This window comes from Chinchilla lanigera, unplaced genomic scaffold (assembly GCF_000276665.1).
Source record: "Chinchilla lanigera isolate Chin_1 unplaced genomic scaffold, ChiLan1.0 scaffold00019, whole genome shotgun sequence".
Lineage (NCBI taxonomy): Eukaryota > Metazoa > Chordata > Mammalia > Rodentia > Chinchillidae > Chinchilla > Chinchilla lanigera.
The window spans coordinates 20,988,065-21,001,005 of record NW_004955420.1 but is presented as its reverse complement, the minus strand read 5'-3'; the positions used below and the strand labels follow the sequence as shown (position 1 = coordinate 21,001,005).

The window sequence follows — 12,941 nt, the reverse complement described above, 5'->3', positions numbered from 1 at the left end:
CCACTACATTCAGCTCCTATTTTTTTTAGTTTTAGCTGTTTAAACATTCTCAAAAATGTTTTTAACTTATGTTTTTTAAAACCCAGGATGCTGGCGAATGTGTAGATAATGCGTTCGTGGACCCTCAACAAAGACTCGGTTCGTTCTCACAAAGCTGTGAACTTTACCCAGGTGAGCGATGACACACGTCGGCCTCCCAGCAGGGAGACAGTGGTCCGGGACAGCCGGCTACGTCTTTACGGACAGACTGTGCCTCTGTTCCCATGATACCACACCAGGCCTTTGCAACCCCCAGGCCTTTCTGAGAACCCTGCATCCTTCCCTGCCCAGCCGTGACTGCTCTGCAAGTGTCCACAGGGAACGTGGGGGCAGAAAGGAAATCGTGTGTTCTGTGGGCAAAGCTGGTCTTCAGGGACAGCGCCAGCGGGTCTTTCTGATGTACCAGTTGCTCTTAAATCTGGTGCTGTGAATTGGAGAAAACTATCTTATTTTTAACCACTCAGAAAAAAAATCCTCCTAATTACTTAGTTTTTCCTCCATGTTATAATGAAGGAAGAGGAGATAGCAAGAGTTTTTGGTCAAATTAGCATTTCTTAACAAGAATTGGCTCTTCTCACACTTGGAAAATAGCTGTATACGCTCCATGAGGCGACGTGTTACTGACACTGTCTGCTTCTCGGAGCTGCAAGACTGAAACATTTTCCATTAGAGTCACGCCTTTAAATTAAGCATTGTGGTCTGGCGTGGTGGCGCATGCCTGTAATCCCAGCACTCGGGAGGCTGAGGCAGGAGGATTGTTGCGAGTTCGAGGCCAGTCTGGGCTACAAAGTGAGCTCAAGGCCGCCTGAACTGCGTAAGAAGACTCTGTCTCAAAATGACAAAAAAATAAATGAAGGTAAATTAAGCACTGCTTTTTACAGTTTCTATCAAAGATGCAAAAACTCAGGGCAAATGTAGCATATTGACTGAACCCTATATTGACTGAACCCCCCATACCTTTTGGTTGACTGTTTCCCGAAACACACTGGCTGTGTCTGCAGAGGGCACAGAGGAGAGACAGGAAGTGAACGTCACACAGACAACCTCCCCTGGCTGGCTACCGGGTCTGGACAGCGTGTGGCACTCTACAAAAGCGGGTTCCGGGTCTCGTGGGGGGCAGATGCTAGGCTAGGCTCCTGCTTCTTCCGTGCACATGCTGACTTAAAGTCTGATTATTTCAGCGCTGGATTTTGTACAGCCACCCGTCCAAATTTGCCCCGGCTGCCCCACACACATACCCGTGGACAGCCCAGAGCTGCAGGACATGCTAACTCATTCCATTAAGAAGCTGAATGCAGGGAACAATGAAACTTTCTATTTCAAGATTGAAGCTGTGAAAAGAGCTACAGTACAGGTGTGTAAAGTACGTCACAAAAGCATCAGCGCTAGAGTCTGTGTCCAAATTGCTTACTACTTTCACCCTGAGTCTGGGCTCTGATTTGGGAAGCAGTAGAGCTGGCCATGAGCTTTGGTAGACTTGAGCTCCAAATCCCAACTAGGCAGCGTGCTTGACGTGTGATCTCAGAAAAGCCTCTTAAAACATTCTGTGTTCTACGTGTAAATGACTGCCGTGAAGATCAACTAGGATACCCATGTCAACAACAGCGCGATATAAACCACCAGACGGTGTATTTTGCTAAAATTTAGGGTTAGGAAAAGACTTTTATTCTATGCCTTCTCAGACTCATTTCTGTGTAAGATTCAGCGTCTTGGGCTCAGCCCATAACTGGCTGGACTTTCCACATTCTTTCTTCCATTTTCTTTCTACTTTCCTTCTCTCTTTTCTTTCTTTTTTCTTTTCTTTTCTTTTCTTTTCTTTCTTTCTTTCTTTCTTTCTTTCTCTTTTTCTCTTTCTTTCTCTCTCTCTCTCTGTCTCTCTGTCTCTCTTTCTTTCTGAGGTCCTGGGAGTGGAACTTAGGGTCTTCCCACTGAGCTACCTCCTCAGCCCTTTTCTGTTATGAGACAGGTTCTCACCAAGTTATCCAGAACAGGACTGGAACTCTTGATCCTCCTGCCTTGGCCTCCCCAGAGCTGGGATTACAGGTGTGCAGGTCTTTAGACTTTGACACCTTTATCTCCATTATCTCCACCTTATTTCTCCTACTTTTCCCTCTCCCTTACATCTCTCTCCTCATGGCCATCAATAGAGGATAAGGAGCCCCCCCACATGGAGTCAGAACACCAACTTCACCACAGCATCTGCCATTGTATCGTAGGTGACCTTAGGTAGCTTTGGCTTTTGTAAACAAGAGCCCAAGATGTGGTGGTACACCTCTATAACGCCAGCACTCTGGGAGGCTGAGGCAGGAGGATTTCAGGTTTAAACTCAGTTTGGGCAATTTAGCAATTTAGTGAGATCTTGTCTCAAAATCAAAGAAAATTAGCCAGGCGTGGTGGCATACACCTGTAATCCCAGCACTCAGGAGGCTGAGGCAGGAGGATTGTTGTGAGTTTGAGACCAGCCTGGGCTACCAAGTGAGCTCAAGGCCAGCCTGAACTGCATAGAGAGACCCTGTCTCAAAAAGAACAACACCACCAACAAAAAAAAATCAAAGAAAATTGAAAAAGGCTGGGGATGTAGCTCAGCGTGAAGGCCCTGGTTTCAATTTCTAGTACCATGATAAACGAACAAATAAATAGAGTCCAAATCTCTACCAACTCCAACATCCCATGGCCATCACCTCTATGGACAGACTCCTGCTCTGAAGGCTCAGAAGGCTTCCCTTAACACAAACTGAAAGAAAGTAACCCCACTGGAGTTGTTGCAACAAGCCAACAAAAGCCTCACAGTGTGGTGAGCAAATTCTTTATTAAAAACGCATACTTTTGGTTCAGGGATTGGATTTTTAGGAATCTAAAATAGAAGTCTTTAAAACAGTGATATTCACTGTGGTTTTAATTATAAGAACAAAAAAAGTGGGAAGCTGTCAAAATAATTCAAATAATTAGATAATGTCTGGCATCTCTTTACAATGGAAAGTTAAGTGGAATTTAAAAATACCTTAGGGAGATGTGGGAAATGTCTTGTGTTACAGTATTCAGTGGAGGGGCCCGGGGACATAGCTCTGTGGCACAAGCACCTGCCTGGTAAGCGCAAGGTCTTGAGTTAGATTCCCGGTACCAAAAAAAAAGCAATATTCAATGAAAAAAAGAGGCTGTAAAATTAAATATACATTACGTTCTCAATTACTTTTTTTTTTTTTTTTTTTACTTCTTGAGACAGCGTCTCATTATGCAGTTCAGGCTGTCCTTGAGCTCATTTTGTAGCCCAGGCTGGCCTCGAACTTGAAATGATCCTCCTGCCTCAGCCTCCCGAGTGCTGGGATTACAGGCTTGCAGCACCACACCTGGTTTATTTTATCGTTTTGCCTGAGTTTACATGTTTAATCCTGGGTGGATGCATTTCCAACCCAAATGAGATGCCAGTTCTCCCGAATCTCCCCTGCCCCCATGCTGCTGGGCCTGAGGCCGTGGATATTTCCCCTGCCTCTCTGCTCCAATGAATAAACATCAAAAATCAGTGCATGTAGGCCGGGCGTGGTGGCACACACCTGTAATCCCAGCACTCGGGAGGCTGAGGCAGGAGCGTTGTGAGTTCAAGACCAGCCTGGGTTACAAAGTGAATTCAAGGCCAGCCTGAACTGCATAGGGAGAACCTGTCTCCAAAAGACCAAAAAAAAAAAAAATCTATGTATGTATATTTGGAAGTCTTTCCTTGAACAAAGTCGAAGAAATATGCGTTATCTGAGACTTTTGATATAAATTGCCAAATTGCCACATTACTAGCAGTGGTGCCAATTCATACTCGCACCAACCAAGTACAAGCTGCTAGTTGGGGATCTTGATTTGAATTCTACCCCTACCAGCTCTGACTGAGGCTGTGCGCTGCCCACGGCTGATACCCAGTGAACACCAGGTACAGCCGCTGTTTCCATCCTTGGCAGCACGGACGATTAAGTTCGCTGCACTGCTTTCTCAAGTGTATGTCTTTGGCTGATAAACTGAACCTCGTGGGGTTGGGGATGTAGCTCGGCAGGATAAGCACTTGCCTGGCAAGCCTGAGGTCATGAGTTTGATTCCTGGTACAAAAAAAACAAAAAAAAACAAAAAAGAAAACTGAACCTTGTCCCCTCCCCCGCCACCGCCCCCAGGCCTCTTTTAACTTCTTGTCTGACCTGCCTGCTCAGGACTTTGTTTATTTCTTAGTGTTGGGCTTTACTTGCATGAGAATTCTGATCTGCGTTGTGGTTTGCCCAGTTTGCCTTTTACTTTGCTTATTGTGATTTTTGAGAATCAGTTTTCATTTTTGGCTACAGCCAAACCTAAGCTTGGCCTCCTTATTTTGTTTCCTTCCTCCATGTTTCACCTAAGGAAGGCCTTCTACATCCTGAGCTCTGATGAATATTTGTATCCTTCTAGTTACTTTCTTTAATTTTTAAAATGTATTTGGAAATTATATGAGCATTTATATAGATACTGGCTGTTCTCTACTTTAAAAATAAAACTTGGGTAGGATAGATTTGAGCTGGGAAGACTTCTGATAAGAATGGTGCTTGATAGTCATGACAATAGGGACATGATCCTGCAGCCTTAGAATGGAAAATACTCCTAGTTCTGCCTAATTCCTCCCTTCTGGGCCTGGAATAGAGTTAAGTCATAAACTGTGGTTTGCATCACAGACTGTCAGTTTTCTTAGCTGATATTACATTGACCAACTTGTTGTTGTTTTGTTGTTGTTTTTTGAGACAGGGTCTTGCTGTGTAGCCCAGGCTAGGCTTGAGCTCACTGTGTAGTCCAAGTTGGCCTCAAACTCCCAGGATCCTCCTGTCTCAGCCTCCTGAGTGCTGGGATTACAGGCATGTGCCACCATGCCTGGCATATTAACTGACGTTAATGTCAAGAGAAAATGATTGATTTAAAATACACACCTGAAAGGAGCTAGAGAATTCATAAACTCCAAAGTGTAGACTCTAGATCTCTCTAGGAATCTTCCTCCCCAACTTCCACACATACCTAGACTTTTAAAAGTTAATGAGTTCATTCTAAATGTTACGGCAGAAATTCCCCTGGCACAAATTGGGCTGTATTCCACAAGAGACCCGAATCTACTGAGAACAAAGCCAGAGTTTAATTTGAGGCTAGCCACTCTCACTTCCCTTGCCAATCTGGAAGCGGGCCAATGGCCAACTTTGTTTCACCTTATATACATTTTGGTTTCCATTGGCAACAGATTGGGATGTTACATTGGCTGACCCCAGTGGGCATACGGTGTTTCTCTCAGCCTGTTGGACCCCAGGTCAGTTGCAGGTCACATGTCTAACCGTGATAGATGTTTCCCCCATTATATTCCATTTGTCTCCTTTTTTACAACCTATGCATTCCTTTAGGGTTACAATGTTTACCTAGGGCCAGGAGATAGAACTGCCCAGGCAGGGTCATGGAGGGTTACCTAGGCCTAGGCGCTCCCTTATCTTGGGGAGATATTCCTGGGCAGTGTTGACCTGGGGAATTAGCTCTTACACTGTCCCGGGAGACTTCCCAAGGCACCATGCAGGCTTTTACCAAAACTATTTTATGTAAAATAATATGCTAAGATTCATTGCCTCCTACATAAAAACATAGCCAAAAAAATCAATAAAAACATAGCCATACTTATGGAGCAAAACAATACCAGATAAGATAGTTTAGTTCTTCCTGTGTCTCTCCTCTCTACATCCACGTGTCCCGTTTCACTGGAAATCTATTTTACATTGTAAGGGTCACTTGTTGAAGTATCTCTAGCATAAAGAGAGAGAAGACTCATAGTTTGCTTTTATAAGAAGACTTTTACAGTTTTGTAAAAGACAAGTTTTGCTTTTACAAGACACTATGCTATCACCCAGTAACTAGTTTTTGTTAAAATACTGGCTGTCCCTCCAGATCAATAAAAATATAAGGCATAGGTTCTTTCAGTAGTTAGAAAATATTACCTACACAAATATTTTACAAGCAAATACTAAATAAGAGGGTTGAGAAATTTGGTGCGGCCGGGCATGGTGGCGCATGCCTATAATCCCAACAATAGCGGGGCTGAGGCAGGAGAATCGCTGCAAGTTCGAGACCAGCCTGGGCTACAAAGTGAGCTCAAGACCAGCCTGAACTGCATAGCGAGACCTTGTCTCAAAACGACAAGAAAAAAAAAAAAAGATTTGGCAGGAAATAGGTATACTTGAGGGAAACATTCAGGTTTTTCTTCCTACTTCTTTGATTCTACTACAACTTGGACCCTTGAATTACTAGTGTATTTTGCAGCTATTGACCAATACAATTCAGAAAAAAAATTATATCCTACTTTTCTTCCATTTAGAAAAGGAAATGGGACCAACTCACAGCCAAATGTTTTATTGAAGTTTGTTTTCTTTTTTTTTTTGGTACCAGGAATCAAACTCAGGACTTTGGACTTGCTAGACAGGCGCTATACCACTGAGCTATATCCTTGGCCAGCCAAATATTTTAAATATAAATACAAACTGAAAATTTTGGTATCGAGTATTTGTACTTTTTTGGTATGTAATTCAGGTTGGTCAGCATTGTATACAATTCTTAACCATCAAGATTCTCCCCTAGGGGAAAAGAATACAATTTATTATACAGATATTTATTAAGCACTTATTTTATGCTAATTAATGTTCCAGATCGTGGCTGGGAAGAAATTTTCTATTGAGTTCACAGCCAGCGAAACCACATGTTCCAAAGAAAGCAATGAAGAATTAACTGAAAGCTGTGGGACCAAAAGCCCTGGTGTGAGTAACAGCGCACTGGTCTACTTTTTTCACTGGAAACCTATTTTACATTGTAAAGGACCACTTGTTAAAGTATCTCAGGAGTAACACTGGTCTCTCTTTTGGCTTCTGTTTTCATGAATAGAAACGTCTGACCTGCAATGCGGAGGTTTATGTGATACCTTGGGAGAAAAAAATCTACCCTACTGTCAACTGTGAAAAACTAGGAAAGGTACAGTTCTAATTACAGTAAGGATGGGCTCATTCTGCTCCTTTTGAAAAGAGAGTTGAGGCCAGGCATGGTGGTGCATGCCTGTAATCCCAGCACTCAGGAGGCTGAGGCAGGAGGATTGTTGCGAGTTCGAGGCCAGCCTGGGCTACAAAGTGAGGTCAAGGCCAGCCTGGACTGTATAGCAAGACCCTGTCTCAAAAAGAGAAAAAAAAAAAAAAAAAGAAGAAGAAAAAGGAGTTGAAAATGAATTATTACTGAAGTAAATTGGGGAGGGGACTGTTTTTATAAAGCAGGAAGAATTCTCATATTTTTGCGGTGATCTCTTTTTTTTTAAAAACTTTTTTATGGTGCTGGGGATTGAACCCAGGGCCTTATACATGAGAAACAGCGCTGGGCCGCTGAGGAACGTCCTGAGTCCCTGATCTCTCTCTCTCTTTTTTTTTTTTAATGGCTAGAAAGGAAAGCAGCAATTCTCTTGATCTCTCCTCATTCACGCATGTCCTTGGACGGTCTACGGGGTGGTAGTGAGCCGCGGTCCCTCCTGGGAGCCGCCGCTACTGGTTCCTCGCCTTCATGGTGTGCCTGGGGCAGACACAGCACCCCAACCACAGAGCACCGTGAGATACGCCCATCCTACATTTACCCAATCAGAATCCACATTTTAAAAAGATCCCCCAGGGGCTGGGGATTTAGCTCAGCGGCTCAGCACCTGCCTGGCAAGCGCAACATCGTGAGTTCGATTCCTGGTTGCGGAAGAAAACAAAACAAAACAAAAATGAACAAAATAAATAAATAAATAAAAAGATCCCCCGGTCATGCACATGTTTCAAGTATGAAAAGCATTCGCTTGCACCATCATTGTAAGCCTCAATGTAAGCCTCAATGTAATCCTCATTGTAAGCCTCATCATTGTAAGCCTCTTCAAAAGGGAGGTAAGTAGCATTTCCTCCATTGTTCAAGGTGAGACACTGAACGTTAGCCGCTAAAATCTCAGAGTAAATGACAATGTTAGTAAGTACTTTACCTGCCCCAGGCACTGTACAGAATGCTTTGCATTGTCCACTCATCCTTATAACTCTATGAGGCAGGTGCCGACATTAATCTTATTTTGCAGAAAAATGAAGCTAGTAGTGCTCTGAAGCAAGTATAGTTCAAATCAGAGCCCATCTTCTTCATCATAAAACAGGTGACTAGAGAATCTGGCTTAACTCCAAATCCTACAGTGACTGCCCACCGAACACTGTGTACAACTATTATGTTCTCACAGGTGATACAAGTGTTGGTGGCAATGACTCACAAATTCATATCTTTAGTACTATTTGCCTCTTCTATTTTCTGCTTTGTGTTCTTGTCATGTGTATGTATGCAGATAATCTAACACAACTTTACACAAAGTTTGCATGTCAAGTTCAGGATCGTGTCCTAATGTGTTTAAGGTCAACAAAGCAATCATGGGTACAAGCTCCCTGTACATTTCTTTCTTTTTGGGTACTGGGAATCGAACTCATGACCTCAGACTTGCCAGGCAAACGCTTATGCCACTGAGCTATATCCCAGGCCCCTATACATTTCCTTCATAAAGATACTTATGGCTTTTTAGGATTACAGCAGTAATGGTAATGGTAATAGAAATAGTATCAATTAGTACGTAGTGTGACATGGACTTACATAATCATAGGCTTACGAGATACAGTAGAGATGAGGCAGTTCACTCAGTTTTTCCAGATAAAGACAAAACTCTCCAATTTATTTTAGAGTATGATTAAGAACAACAAACAGTCGTGGTGGTGCACGCCTGTAATCCCAGCACTCAGGAGTTTGAGGCTGGAGGATCGTTGTGAATCCGAGACCAGTTTGGGCTACAAAGTGAGCTCAAGGCCAGCCTGAACTGCATAGCGAGACCCTGTCTCAAAAAGACAAAGAACAAAACAAAACACACAAAGAAATTAATGTCCACAAATTTTAAGATCAATCACAAGAGGATAAAATATTATTTATCCTTTCTGGCAAGTTGACATAGTATTTAAGATCGAGCAAAGACCTGCCCTATCATAAACGAAAATAACACTGCCAGATCTCTTCTTTCTTCACTGATAGCATGGTTTTTGCAGTAATGCGTTCATCTTAATATTTCCTGTTTAGATGACACTGATGAGAAGGCCTCCAGGCTTTTCACCTTTCCGAACAGCACAAAAACAGACAGCAGAAGAAACAATCGTAAGTCCACCCTACACTTCCACGGCACCTGTGCAAGATGAACAGCAGGATCCAGAAAAAGAACAAGAACCTACTCCTGGGCATGGCTGGGGCCACAAAAGGCAAACAAAACATGGCCTTGGCCATGGCCATAGATATAAGCATGGCCTTGGCCATGGACACCAAAAACAACATGGCCTTGGCCATGGTCACCACCAGGAACATGGTCTTGGTCATGGATATCAGCCTGAACTTGACTATGATCATAAACATCAAAGAGGACATGGCCTTGATCATGAACATAAAAATAAGCCTAAGCATGGTCATGGCCATGGAAAACATAAAAATAAAGACAAAAGCCAAGGAAAGCACAATGGCGGCAGAACAGAGCACTTGGCAAGCTCTTCTGAAGATAGTACTACATCTTCCACCCAGACAGAGGCGAAGACCAGAGGGCCAACACCCACTCCTTTCCTAGCCCAGCCAGGCGTAGCAGTTACCGTTTCTGGATTGCAGGACTCAGATCTCCTTGAAGCCATAATGCCTACCACGCCGCCAGCTCCCACAGAGAATGATGATGATTGGATCCCAGATATCGTGATAGAACCAGACAGCCTTTCCTTTAAACTGATACCTGATTTTCCAGAAATAACCTCCCCCAAATGTCCCGGACGGCCCTGGAAGCCAGCTGATAGAAAGCCTCAAATCACGCATAAGATTGAATTTCATGATTTTGATCTCTTTGATGCTCTTGATTAACTTACACAGCCATGATATTTCTTTAACACTTTATCATCCCTTTTTCCATTGTGCAAACATAAATATTCTGATCTGAGGCACCAAACTCCATGAAGCTTCAGAACAGCCTAGACAGAAGTGGTGAGATTCCCAGTAGGGATACCAGCAATCTCTGTGTTTGAGGTTTTGGGTTTTTTTTTTCTTTTTTTTTTTTTTGGTCTTTTGGAGACAGGGTTTCACTATGCAGTTCAGGCTGGCTTGAGCTCTCTTTGTAGCCCAGGCTGGTCTTGGACTCTCAATGATCCTCCTGCCTCAGCCTGCCGAGTGCTGGGATTATAGGTGTGCCCCACCACGCCGGACCTCATCAGTCTCTATGGACTTCATAAAACTGAGTGCAAGAGTGCTAAGTTCTTTCTCAGTCTTCCTCAGAAGTTTTCTAAACTAGCATAGAAAATGGACAAACTTATGGCCCACTGCAATTTGCTTCTCTGATAATGGATGTGTACCTTAAAATGTATGTTATTAATTTTCATGCAGAGATTCTTTCTATTCTGAATAAACTGTGGCACCTGACCCCTAAGTGTGTGTGAAAATAAGGGAAATCAAAAGACTGAGTGCTGGGCTGGGGATATAGCTCAGTGGCATAAGCATCTGACTGGCAAGCGCAAGGTCCTGAGTTTGATTCCCAGTACTCTAAACAAAAATTTTAAATAAAAAGAGTGAGTGCTGGGTTTATTAATCGGATAAAAATATAAAAACTTCCAGGTACAAAAGATGAATAATAAGAAAGAAAAGTTGGCCAAAGGGAAAGAAAAGAGAAAGTAAATTAAATTGACTTTCTGTTTTTGCAAGGGACTACTTATATGAAATAGGTACTCCTCTTTGTCCAGTATATTTGGGTCATTGCCTATCTAAATAAGGGTGTTTCTCCTAAGTCAATAATTTCTGTTTACCCATTAACTATTCTTTGCAACAAGGGTTTCAAAGAGGAGTTTTTGGTCTATTTTTGATGTTAGACTGAGTAATATTTTGTTTTCAGAAGCTTTGAGTTTAATGATAAGGATGAAAATCACAGGAAGTAATATAAAAGCAGGCTTTCACTGGGCATGGTGATGCATGCCTGTAATCCCAGCACTTGAGAGGCTGAAGCAGGAGGATTGCTGCAAGTTGGAGGCCAGCCTGGGCTACAGAGTGAGCTCAAGCCCAGCCTGAAGTGCATAGTGAGACCCTGTCTCAAAAAAAAAAGAAAGAAATTGAATGAGGAAATTCCTCTTTACCTCACCTTAAAATCATGAAAGAGACTAATATTCTTTCATTGCCTTAGTGCAAGGAAAGCAGATAGTCTATAACCCATGCTGTGTTTCAGCCTAGAGAAGCCAGGCAGGACTGTTAACAGCTACCTAATGTGGATGTGAATGTCCCTGCTATTTCACTTTATTAGATGCGCTGGAGCTCTGAGTTTGTAGTTCATTTCAAATATTGTTGACATTTTAAATAAAGAACCAATAATATCAGGAGAAACTTTCACCTTGTCAACCGGCTGTTTCACTCTTTTTAAATTGAACAATAATATAAAATTAACAGGGTTTTACTATACTTACAGAGGCACCTAAGGTCCTGCGAGTACAAGGGCCGACCCCTAAAGGCAGGGGCAGAGCCAACAATCAACAGAACGGTCTCTTGACCGGAGGGCGGATTCTTCAGGCCTGGTACGATAGCCTCCAACAACTGCTGCCGGCAGCCTTGAGCGGAGACGAGAAGAAATACGGGCTAACACTTAATAGAGAAGAATGCCAACTTACCAGTCTGTTCCTGGGGGAAATAAAGTTCAGACTTGAGTGATTCACAGTGGTTTCCTTTCCGCCATAGCCATCCTCTGGCCAATTCCAGCGGATCACCCGCACTGCAGTTCTGCCAGCCAGGCTCACTGCCCGAGGCAGGACTCCTTAGGTGGGGTCTGCCTACCAGCATCAGGGTCATGGTTGTCCTGGGCGCTAAACGAAGGGTTTAGCTCACGTTGCTCCCTCCCTTCTTCCCTGCCCCCTTGAGTCCTGCTAAAACTAGGAATAGTTAGACGTGTTTATTATTGAGTTTATAATCTAGACCACTACCAAAGAAGAAAAAAACTTGGTTAATAGGATGCCTACTGACTTTCCACCATCAGAAAATATCTAACCTTTGAGTGTAAAGATAACTTGGAGATATCGTTCCGATTTGGGTAAAAGAGGACATAGAAATGAACGGTGACAAATTTTAACTTTGAATGCGGTGATGGCCACGGACTGTGTCAGGCCATTTGCCTTTGGAGTACAGCTGTACCCTCACAGCCCTTCTGAGGCCCCGTAAGGAGCTTCCCTTTCCGGGAAAATCTAGCTCTCAGTGCCCCGCCCAGGGTCACACAGTTAATAAGTGCCAGGGCTGGCATTCAGACTCAGACCTTTTGAACTCCAGTCCACCAGGTCAGATCGAGGCTTTACCATTAATATTATCTTTACAAAAAACAAAACAAAACACCACACTGATCATTTCCGGCTCTGAGGCGGTCAAGATCTGAATCAAAAAAACTTCAAATATGTCACTGTAGCTGGTGCTATTCTGAGAAACACACAGGGTAAACTATAGTTGAGTAGCCTGAAGTCCTGGGAAGAGGAGACGTTTCAGAAGACACAAGTCCTTGACCTCAAAGAGCTCACCGTCCCATTGGGAAGTCAAGCACGTGGAAGAGAGACCGGGTCCGCCCCATGGTCGCCTGTGGAATCTCCAACCCACCCAGCCAGTGTGTCTGCAGGATGCTGTCAAGGCGGAGGGGCCAACTTGGAAAAGCAGCGTGGGGCACAACTGGGAGAGCGAAGTAGGCTCCAGCGTTCCTGGTACGGTTCCTGCGGTGCCGGCCCTGCCGGTTTTTCTCATACATCAATTATTCTGAAGATTCTGGGTGGCGTGAATCAGAATGCAGAGGCTCAAATCCCGTTCCA

At 43.5% G+C, this 12,941-nt stretch overlaps 1 protein-coding gene across 3 annotated transcripts in view; it reads left to right on the top strand.

Annotated features, from left to right (window-relative positions):
- The window catches only part of Kng1 (kininogen 1), a 26,888-nt gene extending 15,079 nt beyond the window's left edge, over positions 1-11,809 (top strand). Inside the window, exons 6-11 of one of the 3 annotated variants that reach the window (XM_005383266.2) lie at positions 87-171; positions 1,221-1,393; positions 6,714-6,821; positions 6,946-7,032; positions 9,175-9,249; positions 11,570-11,809. In XM_005383266.2, coding sequence (XP_005383323.1) covers positions 87-171; positions 1,221-1,393; positions 6,714-6,821; positions 6,946-7,032; positions 9,175-9,249; positions 11,570-11,650 — 609 coding nt within the window. In that variant the 3' untranslated portion in view covers positions 11,651-11,809. Of the gene's footprint in view, positions 1-86; positions 172-1,220; positions 1,394-6,713; positions 6,822-6,945; positions 7,033-9,174; positions 10,213-11,569 lie in introns of those variants that run through there. The other 2 variants (XM_013513316.1, XM_005383265.2) reach the window with 2 other exon arrangements.
- Positions 11,810-12,941: the final 1,132 nt, after the last annotated feature.